This window comes from Electrophorus electricus, chromosome 2 (assembly GCF_013358815.1).
Source record: "Electrophorus electricus isolate fEleEle1 chromosome 2, fEleEle1.pri, whole genome shotgun sequence".
Taxonomy (NCBI): domain Eukaryota; kingdom Metazoa; phylum Chordata; class Actinopteri; order Gymnotiformes; family Gymnotidae; genus Electrophorus; species Electrophorus electricus.
The window spans coordinates 7,053,640-7,066,006 of record NC_049536.1 but is presented as its reverse complement, the minus strand read 5'-3'; the positions used below and the strand labels follow the sequence as shown (position 1 = coordinate 7,066,006).

Sequence of the window (12,367 nt, the reverse complement as noted above, 5' to 3'; positions counted from 1 at the left end):
GTCTCTCCCTTGTGGCACAACAGCACCATGAAAGCAAGGTGGTGAAATGCCTGTCACTCTCCAGCCACACAGCCTTGCCGGTGTGCGTCAGACAACAGCACATTCTCTGCTAAAGTGTCCATCCTAACGAAGGTGGATTTTTTTTTTCGGACACTTGGGCGGCCTGTGGAACTAAGCTTGCTTTTCAGTGATTTTGCTTTTTCAGTGGATTTTTTGTTTGCTTCTTTTGACATGAGACAAAATTCACTAATATATCTGATAACAAGCTGCCATATAATTAAGAGGAATAGTTTATTGTGTCATGATTGGGTTGATCTCCTTTTCCAGCAGTACATAGATGCTGTAACATTTAGATGGAATATTAAGATCTTACAAAGCTGGTTTAGTTGATTCTTGAATAGGTACCTGTTCTGTTAATCATGAGTCACTGCTAGCCTGAAACCTCAAGTAGTAGATTTTGCTCATGTTTGCACAAAGCATCTCTGAGCTGACTATCCAGCTTTAGAAATGTAACAGCAGCTCACCTCCTTGCTCAAGTGATATTGCTCATTACCAATGGGCTCTATAAAAGAATCCCATTGAATTTGAGAAAACTGGAGGTTTGCCACATCAGGGAGCTCCTGGACAGCAGGTCTCTGCCCTCTGCTTTTGCTTCAGAATGACAGCACACGCAGAGATCACCTTATTTAAATGTGAATATCCGTGCTATATGTTCTGGATAGCCAGGGTTGAATCCCTAAAAAGAAACCTTGAGAGGAACCAAGACTCAAAGGGGGGGCATCCTCCTCTGGCTGACAATGGACACCACAATAATAACAGTTTAAAGAGAAAAATAAATGAAAAAAGCAATTAATGTTTAGTCCAACTTTCTAGAGGTCCTAGTCTTGTCCCAGGACCTTGAGCTGAAACAAGAAGAACAGTACAAACACCCAATTTCTTAGGGGCTACACTCTCAAACTGAAGTTCCATTTTCCACTACTGATCTTGGCTGGATACATGCAGTTCTTATTACTGTGTAGACCACACTGCTAATTGCAGTAATCTACTAACAGTAATGGTGATAAAAGTAGAGGTACCCACAGATCTCTTATCAAAGCTCTTTTTCTATTGCTTGACCTGTGGCAGATGACACACAAGAGCACACTGATTAGACCACTTCCTCTGACCTTTAAGAAACATCTTCAAAGACCTGTGATTGGGTAAGACCACCTGAGCACAGGTAATTAAGGAAAAGGGCATGGGACTCAAGAGCACACTAACCCACTCATCAATGCAGTGGAAAACCAACTCCTTAAACTCCTTATAGGTATAGGTTAACAAACTATAGATTCTACAGCAGGAAAACTAAGCAAGCAATGCAGATACTACACAACTTTTGAGAGACAGATTTTCCATACTTTGTGCTGGAAAATACAGTATAGTATATAGTATAGTGTGTCAGAATCAGAAAATATGACACATATATTGCATAATCTCCAGAATGCAGTCCACTGCAAGATTTGCACATCAGCTACCACTTGACCTGTCTGAAGGATTTGGCCTATTATTTACATGAGTGAATTGGAGGAAATGTATTTGCTAGTGATTGTAAGATGCAGCTAATATACACTTGCTGCTATATCAGTTTCTGTCATGTTTTTCAGTGTCTGTATGCGGAGAGTGCACTGAATCAACTCTTAGTGAATAGATTTTTGACCTTTATATTTGCAGGATTCGAGTACAATGATGTAGTCCCACTGTGCAAATATAGAGAGAATAAATATTTTTAACTCGTAATAAAAGCAGGATATGAATCTTATTAATAAGTTATCCTGAAAAATATTAGTGCACCCTTTTGAGCATGCTTTAAAACATGCATGCAGAGCCACAATCAAGCAACAATAACATGTATTTTTTATTTTTCTTTTACCTAAAAGCAGTTATGGTCCGTGGACAAATGGCTATCGTATTCCTATGTTGGTTCCTGCCAAGCTGGTGCATGCCTTATAAAAAATAACAAACTCACCTGACAGGCATTGTAGAGCAACTGGTGCTCAAACTTTTTGATGCTGAGTATCTGCTGGAACATCTCGTAGAGCTGTTCCTTACTGAGTATGAGCTCTGACACAGCACTGAAGGGCACACGGCCCTGAGGTCGCCGCTGGTCTTCCTCTCCCCTGAAGATAATGTCATACTTGGTGATCCAGGAACTCAGGACAGTCTCTTTACTCAGGCCATCAATTTCAGGCAGGCTGCGAACGCGACGCTCAATATTCTTCTTGAAGACCTCTCGAAAGTCACTGGCTGAGCAGCCCCCACTCTGCACCATGCGAGCCACTCGCTCACTCTTCAGAAAGCTCTGGAGGAGAGGAAGGGGAGAAGGGGTGATGATATATTCAGTCTGTTCATAAAACAATTTTCCTGATAGTCATGGTCTCTGGATGAGTAAACTGCATTGTCCCTATGAATGTGAAATTTTCCCTTTAAAGTGAAGTGATTCTGAGATTTTTGTCATTTAATTCATTTTTCTTTGATTTGTTTCGCCATTACTTAAATCTACACCAAATCCCTACTCATGTAATCCATTCAAATGCTGTAATGGCTAAAAAGATCATGTTTTTGAGGGAGAGAAAGAGAGTCTCTGTGTGTGTCTGTCTGTCTGTCTGTGTGTGTGTGTGTGTGTGTGTGTGTGTGTGTGTGTGTGTGTGAGTGAGTGAGTGAGTGAGTGTCATTGACAGAAGAAGAACCTACACAAAAGACAGTGAAACGTCATTGTTTCAGTTCATGCACTTCTTAGTGGTGTCTTGGGTGTACATGAGCTAGTGAAAGTGTAAACGCACCAGCAGATGGAAATTATTAGCAGCTCCTTACTGCAAGTAATGGAGTAGAAAAAATGAACTTCATCTTATTTGCCTCAAGAAGAAGTGTTTACGTTGATCTTAAACACAAGTTCAGGGATACACCTACAATTAAGGTCAAAATTATTAACACCATTTATGAAACTAAACAAAACCATTAGCTTTTCAAAGGAAATGACCAGTCACAAAAATGACCAGTGACCATCTGACCAGTTTTGGACACTGTGAAAGGATGGAAATGAGAGTATAGCCATCTCCCTTAAGACGGGCTTCCACCATCTTCTTTCTGTGGTCCAGATTTTTGTATTTGGTATTAAGAAATTACTTGTTACAAAGAATATAAGAGTAGTGTATCTCACTCTAGCCTGCAAGTGTCATTAGTCCTACTCACAGAAATCCATTTTTTAGAGTTACATTGATTGTTACAAATCACATCAGATATGGTTTAGGTGTGCTTTGAAAGTTAAACATTTCAATTTGCTACATTGTCCTGAAGAATTCATATGGGGTCTAAAAATTGACGACCCCAATTTTCAATACATTTGTTATACAGTGATCTTGAAGGTTTTTGTTTTAAAAAATTCAAATGTACCTTCAATTCAAATGTGGGCCTTTACACTGATGAATGTTTTACTCTTAACCATAGAAATTTAGCAACGTGTTCCATATTTCTTTGTACATCTTACCAGTTTTAGAATATCCAAAGATCCAACAAAACAAATATATACACAAATAAACAGTGTGCCATGAAAAATGTCTGTTTTTCTTGACTCACTTCACTTTTATTAATTCATGCTTGAATATATTTTTAATGTCTCAGTCATTCAGTGGAAGCCCTGAACCATTGACAGTGCATCTGAGTGAGTGAGTGAGTAAGCAGTCTAAATTTTACTCCCCTGCAGTGCGAATTAATCACTTCCTGCTCTCATTGAGATGACTATAGTAATAGGCAGACCAGCAGGCCTGTGGTGAGAAGGGAGAATAAGACTTCACAGTCCTATTTTGCTACAGTTATACATACAGTTACAGAAGCAATAAAATGTGGTATTAAGAAGCTTGATATGAATTGCACTGCTCTAAGGATGTATATTTAACATTTTTATTAATCCCCTGAAGGCTGAATAAATTATTTACTGTTTCTAATTCAAACTGTTTAGTACCTGAACAGCAGAACTCACTTGTACTTGTTATTACATACCATGGCTCTCAGTTGTAAGTGGCTAATTCAGGATACAGTGAAAGGTCAAAAAACCTCTGAGACAGACCCAGAAGTAGGGCAGATTGCCACGCTACAGGGACCCTCAACCCCCTGTAATTCAGTTCCTTTTTCATTAATGCTACAAGTGCCCATGCTCGGAAACTCTGGCTGCGCAGTCAGTGGGTGGGAAAGATAGCTTAGCCCATCTCTCCTCGTCAATTCAGAACAACACATCTGGGCATTTCTTAGTTCATGTACACAGAATTGGACAGTCAGTGCTTTCCTTCTAGTGTTTTCAGTTCTCTGTACATGTTTGCTCTCCAAGGCTGGTAGATACCTTTTGATTGCAGGGATCTAGACCACAGGAGGAAATGTACATTATCATAACTGATGTAAATAAAATATGATGAAAAAAAGGCTTGGCTTTAAATACAGTAGTAACAAGCTTGGATCTGCTTCATAAGCATAGAAATACAGATGGAGGTTTAAGATACAATGACTTTGAAAAAACAAAACAAAACAGTGCACTGCAAATGAAAAGTGCTGATAAATTGCAACATGACAACTCATGTTACATTTTACAGCCCACATTCAAATGGATGCAATACAAATTCAGAAACACTTTAATCAAAATTACTACATTTTGTTTTTACATTACATGCTGCAAATTCAGAAAATACATGCAACTTCAGAAAAGCAGTAAAACCCACAACAGTGGAATTGTTCTGGGGGGGATCCCTCAAAGGGGTATCATTATATGAGAACAAAGACATGTTCACAGAATCGTGTACCAATTAAACACCAATCAAAGCTTCCCATCTGTTAGTGTATTTTGGTCTGCTATAGATTTTTATATTTCAGCTATTTAAAAAGTATGGTCCATTAAGTAAATTTAGGAGAATTAAGAGAGACCAAGCAGTTGTTACAAATACAAAAAGTTTCAGGTAGTGCATCTAGGTTGGACACGCTTTACAGAACACTGGTAAAATCCCGTTAACCTTAAGAGAAATTATAAACAATTATAAACAATTGTGGCAAAATTAAGGTTGCCACAATATCTTATTAGATTGTATAGGATTTCTTTTACCAGCATTCTGTAAAATAGTAACTATGAAGACTAATCCTTTTCAATATCCTCTGGAAACATTTCTACTGTGTTGTGGGTGAGTTTGCAGTATTTCTGATACTGCAAGCATTTTCTGAATTTGCACCTCATCGCAGTGTATTTGTAAAATATAGAGCATATGTTTTAATTTTGATTGAACTGTTTTCTGATTTTGTATAGCATCCTTAAAAGGTACAGTAGGTTTGCTAAATGGAACATATTGTCATGTTGATGGACATGTTCTGCGATTTTTAATTTGTATATCGCCAAGTTTTATTGTCCAGTGTATAAATTTCATAGCAACCATTACATGAACATATGCAAGAACAATTATATTCTAATCTTCAATTTCTTGTACTTTTTAAAAGGTGGGCTCATAAGATTGTCCTGTTAAATTCAGAAAACGCTCCTAATTTTGGAAAATTGTAATAAATGATCACTGTAAACTGGTAAATGCCACTTTTTCATATAATTGTGAATTAGCATATTCAATGCCTCAATGCCTTTACAGTGTCATTCCATCTAAAAGTAAAAAGAAGAACTTGATGAGCTCAGAGTCCTGCTTTCAGATCCAGAGGCACATATTCAAAACACAGTCAATTAAGAGCTGTTAAAAAACAACAAAACAAATAATAAAACCAGAGTCCATACCACCATGTTACTGGAGTCCACATCACTGACATAATAAGGATATAACTTCGTATAAAGCTATATTTAAAAAAAAAACAAAAAAAAAAAACAGTTAAGCAAAGTGGTCCATAGTTAAAACAGGAAATTAAAACAGTTGTGAGAAAATCCCTGTCAAAGAGACAGACACCAGAACATGTGTCATGACAGGTAATGTTACCCTCTTAGGCAGTGCAAAGGAGGATGTTTCCCTGGTGGGCAAATATCAGTATTAAGATCACAAACTGCTAAATGAATCTAAATCCAGTTATACATCAAGTTTAATATATACATTTAAACTCAAAATGTTTCTGAGGTAATGAAATCCATTAGCAAAAACATTTCAAGGGTTTAATGATATTGAAGACTGTACAAGACTTCAATTGTGCATGACTTGCAGAATGAATCACTCCATTCAAGTTGCATCTTTGCCCATGAGAAATTTCTAAATAGGCAAAAAAATTATTTTGCAATTTTATTTTAAATTGAGCATACAAGAAAATTAAGATTGAATAAGAATATTTTAACAGCCAAAATCCAATTAGAAAGAAAGAAATTATATTTGACTGTTTAGTTAAAGGAAACTTCTCTTCAAAATTAAATAAAAACAATAAAAGATGCAAAATAATGAGTGCCATCAAACAGGCATGCACTGTAAAAATCAGGCTTTTATTCAATTTCATTAAAGAAAGCACCTTTGAACACTATTACAGACATTAGCAAGGAAAGGTAGGTGAACTGCTGGGGCTATATCTAGGCTCTCACTTTCACCCATAGAAAAGAAAGTTGTGCAGCACTGCAGTTTCAGTTTGAGCCATTTCAGTCAGTCTGAACAGATTTTGCATATACAGAGAATACAATCAATTCAAAGAGAGATAAATATGAAAGGCCTTAGTGAAAGAAACTGCCCAATGGTATGGTATTTCAAGGTCCTACCAATTCCATAACTTGCCTGCACAGATGCCTACAACCAGAAAGGTGCAAGAACAATCCAGGTAAGAGCATGCTTCTACATGTCACATGATTCAGAAAAACATACTATTCTTTAAAACTGCACGACCATGAAAACAATTAGAAGTGATTTGTAGTTGGTGCATTTCAATACATGCCCATATTGCACTCTTGAGAAACATATTTTTGAGGCTTTAATTCATCACTGTGTTAAAAAAACAACCATTAACATATGAGATTATTCAGTGCATTCACACACAATGAGAATTCCCATTCTGATTTTATTAAAAAAGGTGCTGTTATACTGTGGCCATACTCTTACACAGTGAGTATATATTGCGGCCTTTCATAATTATTTGCTGATTAATATAGTAATTTTTCTTTAGGCCTGCTATCCTTTTCCAAGCTGACTGGCAGTGCGAGCATGTAGGGGCAGAAAAGGTGTGCATGTGTTTTTACTTTTTTAATCATAATTCGACAAGAGCAAAGGGGTTGAAAAATGAAAAAGCTGGTTTAAAAGTAATAATGTGCTACCTTTAGCTCAGTGAGTCATGTAATGCTTCTAATCGACTAACAATGATCTCTTAATGCTATGCATGGAATGTATGTGTGAATGAAGTAGAACATGTTCCCTTTCCATTTGCTCCAGAAGGTTTTTTTTCCTCTCTTCACCCCCACTGACATAATAATGACATAGATCATTGTTAAGGCTTTTGTTTTCAAAGTTAAAAATTTCAAGCAATATTATATTCTAGTATAGTTATTCCATCCAATTTAAACAGCCATGTTGAATTTGAGTTCATTCAGAGCTGAAAGTCAATGGGTCATGTAGACTAGCTTCTCAATAACTGGCTCTCTGAAACACTCCTCAAAGGTTAAGACATCCTCTTTATGTTTAATGTCAAGATTCACTCTGTTCTTGAGATATGGATTATAGATTGTGCAGGAACTTGGGATGAACAAATAATACATTTATGACAGAAAGTATACAAAGAAGGCATCATTAGAAACAACAACAAAAACAACAACAAAAACACACCCTCCTATCATAGAGCCCTGCAACTGAGTGCAGCCCTATTAGTAGAGAGCAAACATAAGATGTCAGTGGCCAGGTCAAAATACACACAAGTATGATATTTGTCGTGGCAGCCTTGGCTTTAAAGCAAATAGACATCCCCTAGTGTCTGTCAATCATATTTGAGACCTAAGCTTCTTTCTTCCTGTGAAGATTAAATAGTAGAATTTCAGTCAAATATAGTGCTGACCTTGGTCACATTTGAAATGCTGTAAATACCTGACTGACTGAGAATATTTGATTTGGTGGCAAGACGACGGCTTCAGCATTTAACATGCATGTACATTCCTACTTTTCACAATGTATCACATATTAAAATACTACTGGCAATAAGTCTCATTTCAAAAGATAATGCTTCACCATAGAATGGACTACTGTCGTCTCAATACTGGTCTCTACGTTGGCACCTAATGTCTCCATTTTGTGCCAGTACAAATGTCAGACATCATTACTAATGAATCGGCTACCAGGGGATTTCCTCCCTTCCTGCTGCTTGGCTTAATTGGTGGTTTAAAATCTCATTCAATTATTTATAACCAACAGTGTGCATAACTGTGTTTATTCCTCACTTAGGACATTAATAAGATAGAGAGCTGTTCACAATCTTTTACTGTGCAATTAAAACTAAAATCTGCAGAACTGACTCCAACGAGCAGAGCTAAAATGATCTGACAGTCAAGAGTGGAGACAGAAGCCTGACACAGATTGGCAGGGAGAAACGGCAGACCTGCCTCACATACAGCAGAGCATATTAATAAAACAGATCATTAGATACTGTTTATGATTTCATTTGCGGTAATATGCGTGAAGGAGATAGGGAGAGGGATGGGGAGAGGGATGTGAAGAGATGCATGTGTGAGGCTAGGCAGCTGCTGGCTGCTCACTGAATATAGTGAGCAAAACTGTAGATAGCTGTGAGCAACAGTAGATAGCCATAGTGAAGAGTGGGCCTTTTCTGAACGATTCTGTGGGGACAGTATTGAAACACTATTTCAAATGGAACAGTGGAGTGTGGTTTGTTTGAAATTATGCCTAAACTACTCTCACTCAGCTTGTGGTGAATACGTTTAGTTAAGTAGTCTGTAAAGTTTCACTGGCAAGCTTTGTTTCATTGGTCGGTTCGCAACTCTCACAACCTCTTCTAAACATAGTTTTAAGTACCATTTTACCATGAGTATATCATTTATCATTTTATCATCAATAATAGCACCATAATAAATTATTAATTTTAATTATTTTATAAAGGAAATATTTTCTTTCATTGATGAGAACTGGTTTTGAATATTGCTATTATATTACTTACACCATTGTCTCCAAAATATATCGACACACAGCAAGGACAGTAGAATCCGGTTACTGCTGATAAGATCTTGTGCCAAATTAATATATCACACCACATTTAACGGCAGGTTAATATTAAATAGTGCCAGAGTAATGCGTTTCCTCATTCATGAATGTGGCACATGTTACCACTTGCATGATATATGGTGCTACCGCATTTTGTCCTCATTTGCATGTGACATTAGCAATTCATAATAGAAATTTGCTCCACAAAAAATACCACCTAAACCTGTCCAAGGGCAATTTTCCCAGTAAGAAGCCGATGTGGATTTGATTATATTTTCTCTAATAATGTTTGCTCACACATGGAAGTCATCAACAAAATTCTGTGCATACAACTATGTTAATTGTCAAATTTATTTTAAAAAGAATATTTGGAATGAGGATGATGGTAAACTTTGCAACTACAATAGCTGGAGTACATGAAGAGGAAGGTAACTTGCTTGACCAAAATCTCAGAATGCCATGAACTTTCACCATAAGAAATGCAAATGTAGGTGTTACAGAGAAAGAAACTATAAACAGATATAGACTGAGGAAAGATGTAATTTTGCTGTCAAGATTTAGAAGAAATAGTCTCATCAGCACAACCATGCAGTTCCTATCTTGGTGAAAGTGAAACATTTTTATGCAACTGGCAGATTTCAATGTGCCACTGATCTCACGACTGGCGTTATTCATCTGTCTCTTAGAATGGGTCTTTATTATGTATGGCCTCATTTACATGTAAATTTTTGCTTGGCCTTCACCTAGAGTGCAGGTGAAGTTGATACTGGTGCACTAATTATTGCAATGGAAACTTTATGAATAAGAATTGTGTTGCATGTTACAAAGTTTGCATGGCATAGCATGGTTACTAACGGTCAATCACTGGACCTTCCAACAAGACAATGCTGCATACTTACAGCCAACATGGTCAAGAAATGTTTATCAGAAAACAATATCAACATTCTGTAGTAGCAAAACAAGAGTCCAACCAAGAGTGATGGTTAGGAAGCCTTCCAACCTCAATAACCTGAAGATCAATGCAAAAAGAGAAGTGGACAAAAATCTCAGTGGAGACATGCAAAAAATATGTTAGCAATTATGACAATTGTTTGATTGCCATTCTCTACTCCAATTTCTCCTGAGCCTCCACTTACACGACTTGCACATGACCACGAGAGTCTTCCTTAGACCTGGAAGAGACATATTAAAGGGGAGCAAAATGAGGCAGAGTAACCTTAACCTCAGGAAGCCTGCTCTGACCAACCAACATAATAGGGAGATGTTCATTAAACGTTATGTGCAATAAACAATGAATCCTTCAGAAAAAATAATAATCATTCCAAATATCTTACATAAAATAAAATAGAATTCTGTAGGAGTAGCTCTCATGCAAAAATGTTTGTGGACTTCAGCTTATTCTGAATAACTAACAACATAAAATGCTGTTATACACAAATAAATAATAAAGAGTCTGTAACACTCTGAGCACAAGCAGAGATGGAGTCGCATGCAGTAAGGTGAATGCAGTTAATGAGAGAACACGGGTATTCCACAATTGTAATCCAGAGTACATTAGCCAAGGTCAAAAATCCAATAAAGCAGTCAGCGAAGCAACCAAAACAGACAGGGATGAGGCAAAGAGGGTAATCCAACAACTTGAGCAGAAATCCGAATAACCAGTGGGAACACAGATGATACAAATGGCTCAGAAACTCAGATTAATGAGACTTCGCAACGACTGAATACAAACACAGGGTGTAAATACAAAGACTAATGAGGATTACTAACAAGATACAGGTGAATAGCAGGTAATGGAACTATCTAGGGGGTTCCAAAAGAAACCAAAACAAAAACATAAAGAGACAAAACCAGGAAGTAAATACACATAGTGGTGCTGCCATGGGAACCGCGATGCCAGGGAGGGGCGAACATGACAGAGTCCAAGACTTCTGACTTCAAACAAAATTCTGAGCAGCACTACTGAGAGAGTAGTGGCATCTTTCATTGGCTTTAGGGTCTTGATAATATCCTCTATATTTGAAATGTCTGCTTCAAATGAGAGTGCAGATGTCAGACACCTTAACTGAGACAGTAAGACTGCACAGACTGTAAGCTGCTGCTCCAGAAACCTGTCCACCATCTCAGATACTCTGTTTCACCTAGTGCTCTGTTTTCAGCTTGTATTTCCACAGACCAAGTAGCTTCTGCTTCTCTTCAAGCTGGTGTTTTGCAGTGGAGCCACAGTGGAAAAAATGTAATAACATGTCTTACCCTTCCTAGAAGTAGTCACACAGTGGGCAAGTTGAGCACTTTCTGAGAAGCCAGGTTTAGTGTGTGCACACAGCATTTCACATGTAGGAATTTATCCTGTTTGGCAGCAACAGCCATATTGAATGCATCATCAGTATCTAAAACTAAACCTTTCTTATTAAGCTGCCATTCCTCTGCTACATTCTTTAACAGCTCAGCCATATTTGCACCCATGTGTCTCTCATTCACTGCTCTTGTTTGGTGCACATGAGATGCTAGCTGTCACTCATCTGTAATAAAATGCGCAGTTAGAGTGACAAAAGATTCTGTGGCAATGGATGTCCACACATCATGTTTTAGCCATCCTCAGTGATTTTCTAATTTTGATTTTGGTCTTATTGTAGAATGTGGGGATTGTTGTGTCAGTAAAATATCTTTGAGACCGGCTGCTGTATCCTGGCTCAACATAGTGCAAAACCCATGGTTCTCAATGACAAATCCTTGGCAATAAAAGTAGCAATAGTGTTTATAATTTGCTTGGTACTTTCAGAGTTAGTTGGAAGCTTTGACATAACTTGCTCGATGATCCTCATCCATCTCGCGTATTCGCAATCTCTGCTTCATTCTAATGTTTCTCACAAACATGAAAAGCAGGTTTGATTAGATTTACTTGACATGTGATCTATATTTCTATCCAATAGCACTAAAGTTGGACATAGAGACACAATACAGAAGTGTTTGTTGGTTGTTTTAAATGTATAATTCGCATTTCTAGCAATCAAATAACGATGCGGGTGGGACAATAGGCCAGTTGTGTGCTGTTTTTCACAAGTTCAAGTACTGAGTCCAATAATCTGGAAATATTTTGAATATCAGCTCGAGCAGGTTAATGATCAATCAACTCCAGGCAGTTACTCTCAAGTTTTAGGAATCTAGACCTTATAGCCTTTTCTTGT

The 12,367-nt window shown here is 37.4% G+C and overlaps 1 protein-coding gene across 3 annotated transcripts in view; it reads right to left on the bottom strand.

Annotated features, from left to right (window-relative positions):
• Positions 1-2,338, bottom strand: part of cadps2 (Ca++-dependent secretion activator 2) — a 75,939-nt gene extending 73,601 nt beyond the window's left edge. For all 3 annotated transcript variants that reach the window (XM_035523760.1, XM_035523759.1, XM_035523761.1), the window contains exon 1: positions 2,006-2,338. In XM_035523760.1, coding sequence (XP_035379653.1) covers positions 2,006-2,308 — 303 coding nt within the window. In that variant the 5' untranslated portion in view covers positions 2,309-2,338. The remainder of the gene's footprint in view (positions 1-2,005) is intronic.
• Positions 2,339-12,367: the final 10,029 nt, after the last annotated feature.